At 40.5% G+C, this 21,511-nt stretch overlaps 1 protein-coding gene across 1 annotated transcript in view; it reads left to right on the top strand.

Annotated features, from left to right (window-relative positions):
- The window catches only part of LOC133651912 (G protein-activated inward rectifier potassium channel 1-like), a 38,830-nt gene extending 28,359 nt beyond the window's left edge, over nucleotides 1-10,471 (top strand). The window contains exon 3 of the mRNA XM_062050142.1: nucleotides 9,650-10,471. Within this exon, the coding sequence (XP_061906126.1) occupies nucleotides 9,650-10,308 (659 nt within the window). The 3' untranslated portion in view covers nucleotides 10,309-10,471. The remainder of the gene's footprint in view (nucleotides 1-9,649) is intronic.
- The last annotated feature ends 11,040 nt before the right edge of the window (nucleotides 10,472-21,511 follow it).

The raw sequence follows: 21,511 nt of genomic DNA, 5'->3' as shown, positions 1-21,511 counted from the left end.
TGTAGTAGGACTCGTGTACAGTCAGTATGTGAATCTAAAGCACAACATTTTATACCTGTGGGAAGATGTCCCCTCTTTATCATTACAAATAGGGATGTCCGATAATATCGTCCGATAAATGCTTTAAAATGTAATATCGGAAATTATCGGTTTCAAAATTAATGTTATCTGTTTCAAAAAGTTAAATTTATGACTTTTTAAAACGCCGCTGTGTACACGGACGTAAGGAGAAGTACCAAGCCCCAATAAACCTTAAAGGCACTTCCTTTGCGTGCCGGGCCCAGTCACATAATATCTACGGCTTTTCACACACGCAAGTGAATGCAAGACATACAGTACTTGGTCAACAGCCATACAGGTCACACTGAGGGTAGCGGTATAAACAACTTTAACACTGTTACAAATATGCGCCACACTGTGAACCCACACCAAACAAGAATGACAAACACATTTCGGGAGAACATCCGCACCGTAACACAACATAAACACAACAGAACAAATACCCAGAACCCCTTGCAGCACTAACTCTTCTACAATGTACACCCCCCACCTCAACCTCCTCATGCTCTCTCAGGGAGAGCATGTCCCAAATTCCAAGCTGCTGTTTTGAGGCATGTTAAAAAAAATAATGCACTTTGTGACTTCAATAATAAATATGGCAGTGCCATGTTGGCACTTTTTGCCATAACTTGAGTTGATTTATTTTGGAAAACCTTGTTACATTGTTTAATGCATCCAGCGGGGCATCACAACAAAATTAGGCATAATAATGTGTTAATTCCACGACTGTATATATCGGTATCGGTTGATATCGGAATCGGTAATTAAGAGTTGGACAACATCGGAATATCGGATATCGGCAAAAAAGCCATTATCGGACATCTCTAATTACAAATATTAAAATACACTGACACTTTTGTTTATTCTTACGCTTTTTAACTTATTCTAAAATACATACAGACTAATGGACATCAATTTCAGCCCCCCATCAAAATCTCCCCAAACTTGTCCTATTCGTTTGTGCTGCAAACATTTTTTGCCTATTATAGTTTTAATGTTATTAACATGTTATTATTCATTATCAGCCCCCAACCTTGTCAAAATCTCCCCAAACTTGTCCTATGCAATTGTGCTACCTCTGGGCTGGATTGTGCAGCAACAATCTTATGTCTAACTAGCAGTGTTTCCAGCACATTCATTTATTTGTGGCGGCCCGCCACGAAAGAATTAAGGCAGCCACAAAATTATTAATTTTTTATTTTTATTTTTATTTTTTTGTCCTGTCCAGCTTCTCAGGCAAATCATATAGTTGATGTAGATGCCCGTATCGGCTGTTCAGATTTACTTTACAAAAGAGAAGTGTAGGATCAAGATTTTTGGAGCTCTTTGTTCAGTGGATCAGATGTTTGATGAAGCTTTTGTCTATCTACCACCACTACCGTTTTCTGTTTATTTGTTACTGACTGAGGCAGGACACCTCTGCCTCTGTTTCACTTTATGTTGCTGGTAAATAATATGGTTGTAATAGTAGGCTAAAGTTAAATTATTTAGTATGCACTAATTAAAGGGGCAGAGCTTTAAGAGACATTTTAGCTTTTATATTTTTATAAGATACATTTTTTGTAAGAACCACAGTTAATAAATATATTTCAGTGAATAACTTATTGTTCAAATCTGTACATAAAGTGTTGTAATTATATTGTAAAATGGAAGGATGGATGGACGTTTAAAACAAAACTGTTATTATTAATTAGTAAGTATACATTTTTTGAGCCTTTTTAGAGAAAATCATATCATTGTAGTCAATTATGCAAATTACTCGATGATGTCATGGTGACCACGCCCATAGTCACGCCCCCACCACCACAGGTATCTTGGCAGTTTATGGGAAACACTGACTAGTATAGTTTTAAGAGTCACCCAAACTTGTCCCAAGCGTTTGTGCTTCACTTTTTTTTGTCTATTATAGTTTTCATGTAATTAACGTTTAATAGTTTTTATGTTATTAATGTGTTATTATTCATAACCAGTTCCCCAACCGTGTCAAAATCTCCCCAAACATTTTTTTGTCCGACTATTAGTTTCTATGTTATCAACGTTGTTAACATTGTTACAATCTCCCCAAACTTATGTCATATGTTTGTGCTGCAAAATGTTATTGTCTAACTAGTATAGTTTTTTAATGTTTTATTATTCATTACCAGCCCCATAACACAAAAACCTTTAATAGTTGGACAAAAAAAATGTTTGGGACAAGTTTGGGGACAAGTTTGGGGAGATTTTGACAAGGTGGGGGGGCTGGATGACATCACTAGTCCAAAAATATGTTTTAGAATAACTTAAAAAGTATAACAGCATTTTTTTACAGCATAAAGGAATGACAGTGTTGTTTTAATAATTGCAATTATAAGGGTGGCCAACTTCACACAGGTCCAACTAATACGTACTGGCATGACAATAAAGTTCCTTGAATCCTTGAAATAATGGGACTCAAACACATAACGGGACTCATAAACACATTATGACAAGACTGTCTGTGAATGTAGCTCGTCTTTACAACTCTATACAGTGTGCATGGTAATTGTTAACTCTGCATATATGAAGCCCAAAGCCGCCTTAATGCACAGGCTTACCTGGGCTGAAGCCCAGAGGCCCCACCCAATCAGGGCCCCCCGATTTTGACGGCGAAATGCAATGAATGGTGTTCAAGGCTGTCAATCACAAACAGCTCAGCTTTGTCTAGCGATTGTATACTCTGTCTCTCTCTCAGCTACGTTGTTTTTTTCCTACTGCTCCGAGCAGGGTTCGAACCCACATCGCCCGTGTGGGTGACCAGCGTACTACTATTATTTTAAAAATGGGTGATATTTTAGCATTGTTGCTGTTCTGTTGAGTTAAATCTTGTTTTGTTTTTTTCCAAACTGTGTATTCGGGCGGGGGTCCCTTTTCCTACTTTTTAAAGACACCAATAGATACAAACGACAGAGATACACTACCGTTCAAAAGTTTGGGGTCACCCAAACAATTTTGTGGAATAGCTTTCATTTCTAAGAACAAGAATAGACTGTCGAGTTTCAGATGAAAGTTCTCTTTTTCTGGCCATTTTGAGCATTTAATTGACCCCACAAATGTGATGCTACAGAAACTCAATCTGCTCAAAGGAAGGTCAGTTTTGTAGCTTCTGTAACGAGCTAAACTGTTTTCAGATGTGTGAACATGATTGCACAAGGGTTTTCTAATCATCAATTAGCCTTCTGAGCCAATGAGCAAACACATTGTACCATTAGAACACTGGAGTGATAGTTGCTGGAAATGGGCCTCTATACACCTATGTAGATATTGCACCAAAAACCAGACATTTGCAGCTAGAATAGTCATTTACCACATTAGCAATGTATAGAGTGTATTTCTTTAAAGTTAAGACTAGTTTAAAGTTATCTTCATTGAAAAGTACAGTGCTTTTCCTTAAAAAATAAGGACATTTCAATGTGACCCCAAACTTTTGAACGGTAGTGTAATTCATAATAAGATTCACTTTCATTTGATCAAAAACTAGTTTGAAATGACACTGCATATTACTCTTAGCAAAAAATATTTTTTTAATAAAGTGGGTTCTTTTTAGAACGGATATTGAACTTTATATCAAATAATTTTCAAAAAACAGGTTAAATGTAGCTATTGTAGCTCATTCTGGCATATTTACTGTGATGCTGTTGATCAATATGCATTGTTCTAGTAAACTTATTCAATATGGAGCTTCTTCCTATGGCAGGCCAAACTTCTGTATTGAATAAAATGCTTGTTTGACTAAAAATCTCAATTAAAAGTGAGTGACTTTGTAAAAATGGTCATAGGTTAATAAACAAATGATTTGCCTGGAGTTTCATATAAATAGGTGCATAGTTGCAAGCTTTTCTTTGCTATGGCTGACAAATAAACACGACATTCACACCACAATGCAGGAGATTAAAAGACTTGGGAAAAACTTTCAGGTTTTTTTGGCGGCGCCTCTGGACCAAAGCGGTAGTGTTTTGCCGGAAGGAAGACCACGTTTCCCATCAGGATAGCGTTGTAAATCGTCAGAAACTACTGTCATGTACAGACAAACTGACACGATAATACCACAATGATTCAGTATTACTAATTTTTTCCACACTAGGAACCTAAATATTTTACTCAAACTTTATATTCCCGGTTTGCAGTCATCCCATGTTTTTTTTTTCCATACAGTACTTTTGAGTTTTCTATTTCAACACCTTTTAGTAGGTCTGGGCAATTTGGCTTAAGAATAAAATGTGATTTTTTTCCCCTACTTTTTAAAGAAACCACAGAGATAATTCATAACAAGTTTCACTAGTATTTGATCAAAAACTAGTTTGAAATGACACTGCATATTACGCTTAGCAAATAAGACTTTTTTTTAATAAAGTGGGTTCTTTTTAGAACTGATATAAATTGGACTTTATATCAAATAGTTTTCAAAAAACAGATTACATTTAGCTATTGTAGCTCATTCTGGCATATTTACTGTGATACTTTTGCTCATGTGTTGATCAATATGCTGTTGATCAATATGCATTGTTCTAATAAACTTTTGAGTTTTGAGCTTTCTCTTTTAACACCTTTTAGTAGGTCTGGGCAATTTGGCTTAAGAATAAAATGTGATTTTTCAGATTTTTTTCCTACTTTTTAAAGAAACCAATAGATACAAACGACAGATAATTCATAATAAGTTTCACTTTTATTTGATCACAAACTAGTTTGAAATGACACTGCATGTTACTCTTAGCAAAAACGATTTTTTTTATTAAAGTGGGTTCTTTTTAGAACTGATATAAATTGGACTTTATATAACATATATATTTTTTTAATTAAACAGATTAAATTTAGCTATTGTAGCTCATTCTGGCATATTTACTGTGATGCTTTTGCTCGTGTGTTTATCAATATGCATTGTCCTAGTAAACTTATTCAATATAGAGCTTGGAGGCCAAACTTCTGTGTTGAATAAAATGCTTGTTTAAATAAAAATGTCAACTAAAAGTGATTAAATTAAAATGTGATTTTTTTTCCTACTTTTTCAAGAAACCACAGAGATAATTCATAACAAGTTTCACTTGTATTTGATCAAAAACTAGTTTGAAATGACACTGCATATTACGCTTGGGAAATACGATTTTTTTAATAAAGTGGGTTCTTTTTAGAACTGATATAAATTGGACTATATTAAATAATTTTGAAAAAACAGATTACATTTAGCTATTGTAGCTCATTCTGACATATTTACTGTGATACTTTTGCTCATGTGTTGATCAATATGCATTGTTCTAATAAACTTTTGAGTTTTGAGCTTTCTCTTTTAACACCTTTTAGTAGGTCTGGGCAAATTGGCTTAAGAATAAAATGTAATTTTTCAGATTTTTTCTTCTACTTTTTAAAGAAACCAATAGATACAAACGACAGAGATAATTCATAATAAGTTTCACTTTTATTTGATCAAAAACTCGTTTGAAATGACACTGCATGTTACTCTTAGCAAAAATCTTTTTTTTAATAAAGTGGTTTCTTTTCAGAACTGATATAAATTGGACTTTATATAAAATAATTTTTTAAAAATTCAACAGATGAAATGTAGCTATTGTAGCTCATTCTGGCATATTTACTGTGATACTTTTGCTCGTGTGTTGATCAATATGCATTGTTCTAGTAAACTTTTGAGTTTTGAGCTTTCTCTTTTAACACCTTTTAGTAGGTCTGGGCAGGTTGGATTAAGAAGAAAATGTGATTTTTCTGATTTTTTTCCCTACTTTTTAAAGAAACCAGTAGACACAAACGACAGAGATAATTCATAATAAGCTTCACTTTTATTTGATCAAAAACTAGTTTGAAATGACACTGCATGTTACTCTTAGCAAAAACTATTTTTTTTTTTAGTAAAGTGGGTTCTTTTTTTTCTTTCTTTTTTTTTATTAATCTATTAACAAAACAATACACAACAATGCAATACAATTCCAAAACCAAACCCATCCCAGCAACACTAAGAACAACAATAAACAGAGCAATTGAGAGCAATGGAGGACACACATGTCAGGACTAGGTTCTCGGGTTGTGTTTCTCCAGAAGGCAATGGAAAATTGGCGCGTGCAAGACGTGAATTTAGATACATGATTTATTTTTAACACTAATAAACTAAAAAAAAAGGAAGCAAACAAATGGCGAGCACAAAGGCGGAAATACAAACTTGACTAAGAAACAAAAGACATGCACGTGGGCACAAAAACTATGAACAAAGAAACAAAAACACTAACTGTGGTCTTAATAAACAAAACTTACTTGGCATGAGAAAAAACATGAAAAAGAGCAGCATGGATCATCAGAGTGGCAGGAGTGTGAATGTGTGAGGACGCCAGGACGAACAACAGAAACAGACAGATTTAAATAGTGACGTGATCAGTGAAAACAGGTGCGTGACTCGAAACGTGAAACAGGTGCGTGACAAGACAGGTGAAAACTAATGGGTGACCATGGAAACCAAACCAAACAAGGAAGTGCAACCAGGGACTAAAAAGAGTCCAAAAAACAAACACATGGCCAAAACAAAAACATGAACAGACATGACAGAATCCCCCCCCTTACGGACAGATCCCAGATGTCCAAAAAACAAAACACAAAACAGGATCAAGAGTCATGGGAGGGCGGGAGGGGGACATGGCGGTGGGTCGCCAGGCCAAGTGGCCCCGAATCCACCGAGGCATAGTCATGTGGCGGCGGCGAGTGGAACGCCGCCACCACAGGCGAGGTGGGCGACCCGGAAAGGGCCACATGCGTGGCCGACGAAGAGGTGGGCGCACTTGGCGTGGCGGACGACCAGGTAGTGGCCACAACCGTGGCAGGCGAGGAGGCAGGCGCGTCGTCGTCATTGCTGGCGTTGAAGCCACAGATGACGCAGGTGCGGGTGCAGCAGACGAAGCAGGCGGCGAAGCTTGGCGTGGCACTTCGGGCGGCGAAGCTTGGTCTTGGCCGCTTGGAGGGTCTTGGCTGCTTGGAGGGTCTTGGCGAGGGTCTTGGCGAGGGTGGTCTTGGCGAGGGTGGTCTTGGCGAGGGTGGTCTTGGACTTGGTCTTGGTCTTGGCATGGTTGGTCTTGGACATGGTCTTGGCATGGTTGGTCTTGGTCTGGACTTGGGGGATCTTGGTCTTGGCTTGGACTTGGGGGATCTTGGTCTTTGCTTGGACTTGGGGGATCTTGGTCTTGGCTTGAGGGGTCACGTCGTGGAGCTGCGACTGGCGGCACTTGGCGTTGTGAAGCTGCGACTGGCGGCACTTGGCGTCGTGAAGCTGCGACTGGCGGCACTTGGCGTCGTGGAACAGGTAACGGAGCTTGGCGTGGAGCTGCGACTGGTGGCGCTTGGCGTGAAGCTGCGACTGGTGGCGCTTGGCGTGAAGCTGCGACTGGTGGCGCTTTGCATGGTGGAGCTTGGCATGGTGGAGCTGCTAGGCATGTTGATAGCCTTGGAGCAGGGCGTGGAGCAGGTGGAGGTGGCCTAGCTGGAGGCTGTGGCTTGGCAGGTTGAAAGACTGGTGGTGGCGGCCGTGCTGGTGGCTGTGGCTTGGCGTGACGAAATTCAGGTGATGGTGGCCGAGCTGGAGGCTGTGGCTTGGCAGACCGAAGAACGACCCCACCTGAACAGTCCCCAGCCCTAGCCCCCCCCTTCAAGGAGCGGATCCCAGACGCGCTCCCTGCGGTCTGGAACCGTCTTTTGGGGTGGGTGGAGGGAGGCCAGGAGGGGGGCAGAATCTTCCCCTCCAAACTGTCCAAAAAGTCTTTCTACTTCCTGGGATTGCGTGGGTGAAAAAAAAAATTGTGTGACTTGGGCGTGGCTTGAGTCCTGGGGGGCGGGGCATGAAAACTGGGTGACTGTGACTGATATGCTCTAATTTGTAAAAACATGTCCTGATAATGCTCTATCTTGGACTTAGAGTCTTTTGCTGGGGGCGGGTGATCAAAAGAAAAAGAGTTCAGAAAAAAAAAATCCTGGTCTGTGATGTCATTTTGGAGCTGCGGAGCTGGCAGCAACCTGCTTCCGCCCGGAGTGGGAGGGGCCTGCGGCAGCGCCGCGTGCTATCCGCTCGCCTTCCCTTATGTCCTTGGTCTGGAGCGGCGCTTCCGGGACTGCGGTGACGCAGCGCCGTCCTCGGACCAACTGGAGCTCAATGGCACCAGATTTCCATCTGGCCCCCACATCAGGTCTCTGCGCTTCCCGGAGGAATAACGCAGCGTCTCTTCCTCCATCGCGCGGAGGACCTCCCACGCTGCCTCGTCAAAATTGTCCAATTTTCTTGCGGAGAAACTCTTCTGCTGGCGTCCTACTGTCAGGACTAGGTTCTCGGGTTGTGTTTCTCCAGAAGGCAATGGAAAATTGGCACGTGCAAGACGTGAATTTAAATACATGATTTATTTTTAACACTAATAAACTAAAAAAAAGGAAGCAAACAAATGGCGCGCACAAAGGTGGAAATACAAACTTGACTAAGAAACAAAAGACATGCACGTGGGCACAAAAACTATGAACAAAGAAACAAAAACACTAACTAACTGTGGTCTTAATAAACAAAACTTACTTGGCATGAGAAAAAACATGAAAAAGAGCAGCATGGATCATCAGAGTGGCAGGAGTGTGAATGTGTGAGGACGCCAGGACGAACAACAGAAACAGACAGATTTAAATAGTGACCTGATCAGTGAAAACAGGTGCGTGACTCGAAACGTGAAACAAGTGCGTGACAAGACAGGTGAAAACTAATGGGTGACCATGGAAACCAAACCAAACAAGGAAGTGCAACCAGGGACTAAAAAGAGTCCAAAAAACAAACACATGGCCAAAACAAAAACATGAACAGACATGACAACACACACATGACACGGAACAATCCAAATGTAGTGGAACAAAAATGAACATTATCGACAACATCATCAATATTAGTAACAATTTCAAAATAGCAGTGATTAAATATAATATATAAAATAATTTTTCAAAAAATTCAACAGATGCAATGTAGCTATTGTAGCTCATTCTGGCATATTTACTGTGATGCCTTTGCTCGTGTGTTGATCAATATGCATTGTTCTAGTAAACTTATTCAATATAGAGCTTCCTAAGGGAGGCGAAACTTCTGTCTTGAATAAAATGCTTGTTTAAATAATGTATGAATTAAAAGTGAGCGACTTTGTAAAAATGGTCATAGGTTAATAAACACAAATACATTTACAGGAGTTTTATATAACAGGCTGACAAACACACAACATTCACACCACAACGCATGATATTAAAAGACTTATTTTTGGCTTGAAAAAAGAAGAAAGAACCATTTTTTCCCCCCGTGCATTAGTCTGGAATAGCAACAGGCGATGACATAACGGGCGAAGGACAGGACCGGACTCCTACTCCGGTGCCGAGTGCGGAGTTAAAAGCGCAGGTTGTAACCACTCAGCCACCTGATCAGGAAAAAATAGGCCTGAAGTGTTTATTGATCGGGAAGAGGATTCACAACCAAATAGTAACAACAGCATGATCTCCTCTGTACTAGGGTGTGATATTTTCTTTCTAGAACAGGATATTTACTGATGATGATGATGGCATTGTGTTGTAGGCATGACCTGCCAGGCGAGGACCTCATACACCGAGGATGAGGTCCTGTGGGGCCATCGATTCCTGCCTGTGATGTCCTTGGAGGAGGGCTTTTTCCGAGTGGACTACTCCCAATTCCACAGCACATTCGAAGTCCCCACCCCGCCTTATAGCGTCAAAGAGCACGACGAGAAGAACTCCCTGCCTTCCCCGCTTTCCACGCCGGCGCTAACCGAGAGCCACGGCGCCCGGCGCCACCGCGTCTTCTCCGTGGATTGCATCAACGCGTCAGACGACAGGGGGCGCCACGGAGGCGCCGGGAGCCGGCTGCCGAGCAAGCTGCAGAGGATCAGCTCGTCCGGCAAGGAGGACCTGCAGAGGAAGGTGCTGATGCTGAGCTCGCAGCACTCGGAGAAGGCGTGCAGCACGGGCGACCTGCCGCTCAAGCTGCAGCGCCTCGGTTCGTCGTCCGGGCCCGAGGACGAGAACCGGGTGCAGCTCAAATCGCTCAAGGTGGGCTTCGAACCCATGACCCAGTCCACAGGAGACCTGTACCAGCACAGCCTCACGCCCACGCTGCCCCCGGTGGCGGTGCCCGTGCGCAGCCCTCTGCTGTCGGCGGGCAGGAGGCCGGAGGACAATTTACCCGCCAAACTTCGCAAGATGAACGCCGAGCGCTAATCTGGCACGGGTAGTCAACCTTGCTAAGCCGCTTGTTTGTAAATCAAACAATGAACTTTCCTCTCTGCTGGGACGTGTCATTGCACAGATGGACCCTGCATGAAAATCACCACTTGTTAGGAAATCTTAGTTTTATCTATGAATAAATTATATTCAGCTCTTTGCTCCGCCTCTTCTGTTTTGTGTTGGACTGTGCGTTGTCAGGTCAGCAATCAAATCCTTTCTTTTTGTCCCTCTGGAAAGCCGTACTCGACGCGGAGCATTTGCAGCACCAGTGAATAAAGTGCACATGCGAGAGAGGATAATGAACTGAGTCTCCTATGGGGTTCTTTTTATTTCGATTTTTACAAAGGAGTGTTTATTAGGGGATAACAGGATAGTGTCAAACACACACTGCTTATATTAACGTTAGAGATGTCCGATAATGGCTTTTTTGCCGATATCCGATATTCCGATAACGTCCAACTCTTAATTACCGATTCCGATATCAACCGATACCGATATATACAGTCGTGGAATTAACACATTATTATGCCTAATTTTGTTGTGATGCCCCGCTGGATGCATTAAACAATGTAACAAGGTTTTCCAAAATAAATCAACTCAAGTTATGGAAAAAAATGCCAACATGGCACTGCCATATTTATTATTGAAGTCACAAAGTGCATTATTTTTTTTAACATGCCTCAAAACAGCAGCTTGGAATTTGAGACATGCTCTCCCTGAGAGAGCATGAGGAGGTTGAGGTGGGCGGGGCGGGGTTGCGGTGGGGGGCGGGGGGCGGCGGGTTAGCGGGGGGTGTATATTGTAGCGTCCCGGAAGAGTTAGTGCTGCAAGGGGTTCTGGGTATTTGTTCTGTTGTGTTTATGTTGTGTTACGGTGCGGATGTTCTCCCGAAATGTGTTTGTCATTCTTGTTTGGTGTGGGTTCACAGTTTGGTGCATATTTGTAACAGTGTTAAAGTTGTTTATACGGTCACCCTCAGTGTGACCTGTATGGCTGTTGACCAAGTATGCCTTGCATTCACTTGTGTGTGTGAAAAGCCGTAGATATTATGTGATTGTGCCGGCACGCAAAGGCAGTGCCTTTAAGGCACGCCCCCAATATTGTTGTCTGGGTGGAAGTCGGGAGAAATTCGGGAGAATGGTTGCCCCGGGAGATTTTCGGGAGGGGCACTGAAATTCGGGAGTCTCCCTGGAAAATCGGGAGGGTTGGCAAGTATGACTGGGAGACGCAACTGCTTTGTACTTCTCCCTACGTCCATGTACCACTCCGTACAGCTGCGTTTTAAAAAGTCATACATTTTACTTTTTGAAACAGATACCGATAATTTCCGATATTACATTTTAAAGCATTTATCGGCCGATAATATCGGCAGTCCGATATTATCGGACATCTCTAGTTAACGTGTCAAAGCAGTCTCACGCTGTCCAGTCTCCACCTGGGGCCTCATGTATCAAGCGTGCGGACGCACAGAAACCTGGCGTACGCCCTTTTTCACTGCAAAGTTGAGATGTTTCAGGAGGTAAAGCCCCCCTTAAGAACTTTCCGGGGTTTTTTTTGCGGCGCCAGTGGACCAAAGCGGTAGTGTTTTGCCCGAAGGAAGACTACATTTCTCATCAGGATAGCGTCGTAAATCTAGAAACTACTGTCACGTACATACAAAAATATTACCACAATGATTCAGTATTACTATTTTTCCCACACTAGGAACCGACATATTTTACTCAGACTCAAACTTTATATTTACGGTTTGCAGTCATCGCATGTTATTTTCTCCATACAGTACTTTTGAGTTTGTTAAAGTTAAAGTACCACTGATAATCACAAACACACTAGGTGTGGTGAAATTATCCTCTGCATTTGACCCATCCCCTTGTAACACCCCCTGCGAGGTGAGGGGAGCAGTGAGCAGCAGAGGTGGCCGCGCTTGGGAATCATTTTACTGATTTAACCCCCAATTCCAACCCTTGATGCTGAGTGCCAAGCAGGGAGTTAATGGGTCCCATTTTTATAGTCGTTGGTATGACTCAGCTAGGGTTTGAACTCTCAACCTACCGATCTCAGGGCGGACACTCTAACCACAAGGCCACTGAGCAGCTTTGTTGCATGGCTGGTCGTGTAAGTGTGGAACTGCAAACTATCAAGCTGGTGGCTATTTATTGTTACCAAGCAAATGTCCGGTAGCTAACATTAGCATGATCATTTTGATTTGAGCATCGCAAATCACTTCCAAGTTTAGCAGGAACAGAGCCAAGGCAGCATCGGGTCGAAATTCCCCCCTCGTTTTTGAGCTCACACCAGCGAGTGAAAGCCGGGGCAACGTTGATCCTTGACTGTCCTTTTAATCGGGTAGCCTCCCATTTTGTTATTTTTGTCTCCTCAGGCAAAACTTTTCATTTCTTTGGTAGTTTTGCAGCTTCTACCATGGTAGCAGTATTATGCTACATTTCAATTACTTGGGAAGTGGGAAGTCGGAGCTGGGAATGGCGTCACAGCCGAGTTGAAAGCGTTTCAGTTATGATTAGAGATGTCCGATATTCCGATATTGTCCAACTCTTAATTACCGATTCCGATATCAACCGATACCGATATATACAGTCGTGGAATTAACACATTATTATGCCTAATTTTGTTGTGATGCCCGCTGGATGCATTAAACCAGGGGTGTCCAAAGTGCGGCCCGGGGGCCATTTGCGGCCCGCAGCTAATTGTTTACCGGCCCGCCACACATTCTGGAAATGCTATTGCAAAAATTTAAAAAACATTTAAAAAAGTGGAATGAGGTGAAATCTAACTAGAAAAAGTTGCAATGTTGACACAAAGCTACCATGCAGGCTTTTTTTTTTCTTTTGTCTATCTTTCGTTTTTATTTTTTTGCCATTGCTCCAAAAAAAAAAAATCAATGTTATAATGAATTATTGACCTATTCAAGGCTCCAATTATTTCAAATATTTCACTTTAAAATGTTTTATGTGGGAAATATTGCATATATTGTGTGGTAGCCATACAAAAACATCAACATTTTATTTGACAAAAGAGCATAAAACAAACAAAATAATAGTTCAAACGTAAAATCGACAGATAAATCTGAAGTAGAGCTCGTAACTTAAGTGTTGAAAGTAAAAAAAATAAATAAATAAAAATGTATCACTTTCTGAGTGGGGCACCTTTTGGATCCCAAATATATTTAATGGGATTTTATTTATCTTTTAACTGTGATTACTCAAAAATAATAATGAATCAAAATCAATGGTGTCCTGCAATATTGATATTTTTAAGGCTCTAATTACTTCACATCAAACATTGCTTTCTGAATGTTTTGGGCAGTGGGGGAAATACTGCATATTTCAGTTTTATTATAAAAAACTAAGTTGTCTTTGACAGAAAAGGCATAAAACCTTTTTGGTTTTTTTAACTTTATATCAACCTGAAGTTGATATACTGTGCAGATTTACTGTAAACGTTATATAAATTTTAAAAAAATAATTTGACTTGTTTTTAACATTTTAATGACTTAGACCCTTTATGGTCCCCGGGAGCCCTAAAAGTAAAAGAAAAAACAAAATCCATATATTTTGTTAAGGTTTGAAAATGAAAAATATTAAAATGGCCCACGCATGATTAAATTTTTCCATGTGCGGCCCTCAGTGGAAAAAGTTTAGACACCCCTGCATTAAACAATGTAACTTTACCATGAATTGATTAACGTGGACCCCGTAAACAAGTTGAAAAACTTATTCAGGTGTTACCATTTAGTGGTCAATTGTACGGAATATGTACTGCACTGTGCAATCTACTAATACAAGTTTCAATCAATCAATCAAAAACAAGGTTTTCCAAAATAAGAGAACAACTTCAACTCCAGTTATGGAAAAAAGTGCCAACATGGCACTGCCATAATTATTATTGAAGTCACAAAGTGCTTTTTTTTATTTAACATGCCTCAAAACAGCAGCTTGGAATTTGGGACATGCTCTCCCTGAGATAATCCTAATAACCACTACAACTATGGGAAATACTATACTTTGACTTTCACAAAGTGCATTATTATTATTATTTTTTTTAAAACATGCCTCAAAACAACAGCTACAAAAACAATCAAGGCACACAGCTTCAGTCCAGGGTATACAACCTATGTCCGAGTTTTACCGGACATGTACCGCTCCCTTCAGCGGCGTTTTAAAAAGTCATTAATTTTTTACTTTTTGAAACCGATAGCGATAATTTCCGATATTATATTTTAAAGCATTTATCGGCCGATAATATCAGCAGGCCGATATTATCAGACATCTCTAGTTATGATGTCGGACATCAAGATTGCCACACCCACGAAAGCTATTTTTGCGCTTGCCTTGTCGGAATACAAACAACACAGACACATATACTTTTATGCATTTATTTCATGTGGTATATACGCTGCACGCCGCGAGCGTGAAATAAATGTAGTTTACACTACAGTGACATTACCATAAACATACAACAATATATTGTTTATGGCTGATTCACTGCGACACAAACTCATCAGAAGTGCTAATAACGGATATTACAGAAGCGGATATCATTGTTTACATACAGAGCAGCTATCTTCGAAAAGAACTCGGGGTGGTGAGAATGCTACGACTTTCCGAGTTGGAAATGTGAAGTAAAGTGAATTATATTTATATAGCGCTTTGCTCTGGTGAGTCAAAGCGCTTTGCATAGTGAAAGCCAGTACCTAAGTTACATTTAAACCAGTGTGGGTGGCACTGGGAGCAGGTTGGTAAAGTGTCTTGCCCAAGGACACAACGGCAGTGAATTGAATGGCGGAACCAGGGATGGAACCTGGTCGCTCTACCAATCGAGCCACGCCGCCCCAAATCCGACCACGAGGGGCGTTACCGTTGAAATCCCGATTAGGAACTTGGAAATTCGTACTTCCCAGAACAAATTGAACACGTGCACATAGGCGTTCGCATCGACTTCAATCTTTTTAACGAATGGGGAAAGGGGGAGTGACGTTTGCAGTAAAGCAAGTGAGCACATTTGCAGTTTTTAGTGTGGCAAAAAAAGTTGCTTAGTGCCACACTGCAAAAACTGAAATCTAAGTAAGATGAAATATCTCAAATAAGGGTCACATTTGCTTATTTTCTGTCTGATAAGATCATTCTTCTCACTAAGCAGATTTTATGTTAGTGTTTTACTTTTTTTAAGGGTTTTGGTCCTAAATGATCTCAGTAAGATATTACAGCTTGTTGCTGAGATTTGATGACCTACAGTGGGGCAAAAAAGTATTTAGTCAGCCACCCATTGATTGTCAATGGGTGGCTGACTAAATACTTTTTTGCCCCACTGTATATTGAGTAAAACATGCTTGAAACTAGAATATCAACTGTTGCAAAGCTGTGTCATTAACACTCACAAGTATAAAACTACTTTTTTAAAATAATAATTTCTTACTTCAAGCATGAAAAATAAATCATGATGCCGAGCGCATATCATTATGTCAAGATAATGGCACTAGCATTTACTTGATTTAAGAATATTTTTCAACATATTGAGCAAAAAGGTCTCTTTTTTTTCTACCAAGAAAAGTGCACTTGTTATTAGTGAGAATATACTTATTTTAAGGTATTTTTGGGTTCATTGAGGTTAGCTAATTTGACTTGTTTTGAAAAGTCTTGACAAGCCGAATTTTCTTGTTCTATTGGCAGATAATTTTGCTTAGTTCAAATAAAATACCCCTCATTTTTGTATTTTTTTTTCTTGTTTTTGAACACTGACTTTTTGCAGTGCAGTAAAAGTGATACAGATGCCCTCAGGCCACGATAGAGGTGTCATTCAACAGTTGTAAGTAGGGCTGGGCGATATGACAAAAAAATATGATCACAGTTAATTTTTTCATATCATCCAATCTCGATTAATATCATGATTTTTATCTTGTTTTTTTTCTCATTGGCTACCGCTGTAAGCAGACTTTTATTTACATTGATTTATGCATTTAAAAAACAAAAAACATCCGTCATGTCTTTCATAATAATTGTGAACGATAGGCAAATTTCCCAAAAAAGTGCAATTCCCCTTTAAATCACAGCCAATAGCATACTTGCCAACCCTCCCGAATTTTCTGGGGGACTCACAAATTTCAGTGCCTCTCCCGAAAATCTCCCAGGACAACCATTCTCCCGAATTTCTCCCGATTTCCAGCCGGACTTAAGGCACGCCCCCTCCAGGTCCGTGCGGACCTGAGGGAGGACAGCCTGTCGCCACGTCCGCTTTTCTTCCATATAAATAGTGTGCCGGTCCAGTCACGTTATAACATCTACGGCTTTTGGAGGGTGCACAACTGCATACACAGGAAAGAGACGAAGAACGAAGAAGAGACAGTCATGGCGACGATGAGTGACAGAGAATAGAACGAGGATGGACAATTCAACCCTAAACTCACTCCTTTCCTGCAAATGAAATTTCACAGATGCTGCCTGTAATGGAGTGATATAAGTTGTTTGTTGCCATCTCCTGGTGAATGTTGGGTATAGTGTTCTGTGGTTACTTTTGGTTGGCCAACGGTTTACGTTGTATTGCGCAACCTGATGGCAAGTGTGGGAGTCGGTTCTGAAGTATGAAGTAAAGAGATGTAACTTCATCACCTCGCCTGGTTATTGACTCCAACCCAGAATATTACACTGCCCATACCTATGCTCCTTCAAAGGCTGTGCTACTGGCTGCAAAGCATTGCACTTTCAAATACAACAATGAATAGAGGAGTGTTATGTGTGTGTATGTGTGTAAATAAATGAACACTGAAATTCAAGTATTTATTTTATTTATATGTATATATATATATATATATATATATATATATATATATATATATATATATATAATAAAATACATATATATATTTATAGCTAGAATTCACTGAAAGTCAAGTACCGTATTTTCCGGACTATAAGTCGCAGTTTTTTTCATAGTTTGGCCGGGGGTGCGACGAATACTCCGGAGCTACTTATGTGTGAAATTATTAACACATTACAGTAAAATATCAAATAATATTATTTATCTCATTCGAAGCAAATGGCAGCCATCGTCACACACACGTCAGCAATCGTCACTCACACGTCAACCAATAAGAATTCGGCGGGGGCGGGTCATGGCAGAAGTGCATTGTGGTTCATGGTATGCTAACTGCTATATGCTATACGCTACTGCCGTAGCTATTAAAATGGATCACATCCACATTGGCGGTAACTTATAAAAACTGAGAAGGGCTGAACTAAAATGGCACCGAAAAGGAAATCATATACTGCAGATTACAAGCTGGACGTAGTGAAATATGCAGCAGAGAACGGCAATCGAGCAGCAGAAAGAAAGGACATACCAGAGGCGACACCGGGGAGGAAGATTTCATCGGATTTAGCGATTAGGAGTGACAGATTGTTTGGTAAACGTATAGCATGTTCTATATGTTATAGTTATTTGAATGACTCTTACCATAATATGTTACGTTAACATACCAGGCACGTTCTCAGTTGGTTATTTATGCCTCATATAACGTACAATTATTCAGCCTGTTGGTCACTACTCTTTATTTATTTTAAATTGCCTTTCAAATGTCTATTCTTGGTGTTGGATTTTATCAAATAAATTTCCCCCCAAAATGCGACTTATACTCCAGTGCGACGTATATATGTTTTTTTCCTTCTTTATTGTGCATTTTCGGCCGGTTCGACATATACTCCGCAGCGACTTATAGTCCGAAAAATACGGTATTTATTTTATTTATATATACATATATATATAAGAAATACTTGAATTTCAGTGAATTCTAGCTATAAATATACTCCTCCCCCTTAACCCCCCCCAATCTCCCGAATTCGGAGGTCTCAAGGTTGGCAAGTATGCCAATAGTAGGAAATACTTTAAATATCTAATTGATTTTGTTACATCGGCATCCTGTGTTTCTGTCCGATTAAAAATCTGATTAAAAATGTATTTATTCATAAAATGCACCTGTGGATAGGTTGATTGGCAACACTAAATTGGCCCTAGTGTGTGAATGTTGTCTGTCTATCTGTGTTGGCACTGTGATGAGGTGGCGACTTGTCCAGGGTGTACCCCGCCTTCCGCCCGAATGCAGCTGAGATAGGCTCCAGAACCCCCCGCGACCCCAAAAGGGACAAGCGGTAGAAAATGGATGGATGGATGAATCTTGGCTATGTGAAATACACTCAATACTGCCCCTGTAACTACTTGGTATTAGATCAATACCCACATTTGTAGTATCGCCCAAAACTAATGTAAAGTATACAAACAACAAAAGAATAAGTGTTTATTACATTTTAACAAAAGTGTGAAATATGAAAAAAGGAACATATTAATATGTTATAACAGAATATATTAACAGGAGGCTGCCTTATACCGTATTTTTCGGAGTATAAGTCGCACCGGAGTATAAGTCGCACCGGCCGAAAATGCATAATAAAGAAGGAAAAAAACATATATAAGTCTCACTAGAGTATAAGTCGCATTTTTGGGGGAAATTTATTTGATTAAATCCAACACCAAGAATAGACATTTGAAAGGCAATTTAAAATAAATAAAGATTAGTGAACAACAGGCTGAATAAGTGTACGTTATATGAGGCATAAATAACCAACTGAGAACGTGGCTGGTATGTTAACGTAACATATTATGGTAAGAGTCATTCAAATAACTATAACATATAGAACATGCTATACGTTTACCAAACAATCTGTCACTCCTAATCGCTAAATCCCATGAAATCTTCTTCCTCGGTGTCGCTTCTAAACAACTCTGCCAACTCCACATATACGTCTAGTCTCTTACGTGAATGGGATAAATAATATTATTTGATATTTTACGGTAATTTGTTAATAATTTCACACATAAGTCGCTCCAGAGTATAAATCGCACCCCCGACCAAACTATGAAAAAAACTGCGATTTATCATCCGAAAAATACGATACATCTCAATGTACAATTTAGGCTGTATCACACTGCTTTTTTTTCATCCACTTGACTTTTTCCTAGGCTAAGTTTTTCCAAACAGGAGACTTTAACAACAGAGTAGGGTTTTTTTCAAGCTCGTGCTTCTCCTTGGCATTATCGCTAGCCAGGATTCCCGCTTGCAAAAGGCTGAGGTGCGCTGGATTCATCCAAGAAGAAACATTTCCTGTCCCTCACTTCCAATGTGTGCGTACGAATACATGATGTATTGCTACACCTCTACAAATTCAATTATTTATTTGTTTTAGAATGTGCTGCAGGCCATCATAAAACGGAAACTGCGACACTTTGGACAGCCCTGATGTAATAAAAGAGAGTGTGCATTTAGTTTACCCTTAAGGCACCAATAAAGTGTTGATTATTTTTATAGCTCTCAATGACGATGGCGTGAAAGAACAAAGAGTATGAGATGGGGTGCGGGTGGAGAACCAGCATTTGGTTCTCATCAAGAGCACTTTAATTTCAGCAAGAAGGCACCAATCAATACTCCGAGGGGCTTTTCCTGCTTTAACAGCTCACTTGGAGCTGCTTATTAGGACGCCGCAGCTTTGACCACCCACTCAGTTTGCAAAGCGCTTCTCCATACCTGATTGCATTCATTCACGTCGTGTATGTTGTGTGTGAGAAAATTACAGCCAAGAATGAAGAAGGAGAGCATTACAAAGCATCCGTAACAGGAGCCAATCGATATTGGTGCTAAAGAATGTTCCAATGGTCCAAAGCAGTTCTAATTTTCACCTCACTTATGACATCACTTTTTGGCAGGAAGCCACTTCACTATCGAAATAAGAATATAGATTGTGGAGTTATTTTTAATTCTGGGTGTAGCCAGGAACCATTTTGTGCTCAGTGAAAAGTACATCTCTGACATTTTAGAGCAGGGGTGTCCAAACTTTTTCACTGAATTAATCAAAGCATAAAAGGAGGCCATTTTTGATATTTTTCATTTTCAAAAGCAGTTCAAACCATACTTGCCAACCCTCCCGATTTTCCCGGGAGACTCCCGAATTTCAGTGCCCCTCCCGAAAATCTCCCGGGGCAACCATTCTCCCGAATTTCTCCCGATTTCCACCCGGACAACAATATTGGGGGCGTGCCTTAAAGGCACTGCCTTTAGCGTCCTCTCTCACCTGAAACCTTCACCCCTTGACAGCCACATGCTGTCCAGGCGTCCACTTTTCCTCCATATAAACAGCGTGCCGGCCCAGTCACATAATAATGTAGCGTTGGACGGGTTTAACAATGGACTTTACTCATATGAACGTCGATCCTCTTTTACTTTTCAGACCAAGCAAAACACAACAAAAATGTAAAAAACAGCACAATATGAATGCAAAGTGTAATAAACACCTACAATATGATATATTGTCACGTAAAAATCTGCTTCCGCATCTGTTTCTGACGCACGCGTTTCGGCCTGGCTGCTCTGAAAACAAACCCTGCCCACTCTGGTTTGTCTGAGCAGCTGTGACGTAGATTACCATAATAACTCGTACAACACCCAAAAGCGCAGATGTCAACCATTGAAATACTTTCTATTAGAGATGTCCGATAATGGCTTTTTTATTGTGCAACTCTTAATTACCGATTCCGATATCAACCGATACCGATATATACAGTTGTGGAATTAACACATTATTATGCCTAATTTTGTTGTGATGCCCCGCTGGATGCATTAAACAATGTGACAAGGTTTTCCAAAATAAATCAACTCAAGTTATGGAAAAAAATGCCCACTTGGCACTGCCATATTTATTATTTAAGTCACAAAGTGCATTATTTTTTTTAACATGCCTCAAAACAGCAGCTTGGAATTTGAGGAGGTTGAGGTGGGCGGGGTTGGGGTGGGGGGTGGGGGTGTATATTGTAGCGTCCCGGAAGAGTTAGTGCTGCAAGGGGTTCTGGGTATTTGTTCTGTTGTGTTTATGTTGTGTTACGGTGCGGATGTGCTCCCGAAATGTGTTTGTCATTCTTGTTTGGTGTGGGTTCACAGTGTGGCGCATATTTGTAACAGTGTTAAAGTTGTTTATACGGCCACCCTCAGTGTGACCTGTATGGCTGTTGACCAAGTATGCCTTGCATTCACTAGTGTGTGTGAAAAGCCGTAGATATTATGTGATTGGGCCGGCACGCAAAGGCAGTGCCTTTAAGGTTTATTGGCGCTCGGTACTTCTCCCTACGTCCGTCCGTGTAC

Source organism: Entelurus aequoreus, linkage group LG06 (assembly GCF_033978785.1).
Source record: "Entelurus aequoreus isolate RoL-2023_Sb linkage group LG06, RoL_Eaeq_v1.1, whole genome shotgun sequence".
NCBI lineage: Eukaryota > Metazoa > Chordata > Actinopteri > Syngnathiformes > Syngnathidae > Entelurus > Entelurus aequoreus.
This window is presented reverse-complemented; position numbering and strand designations above follow the sequence as displayed.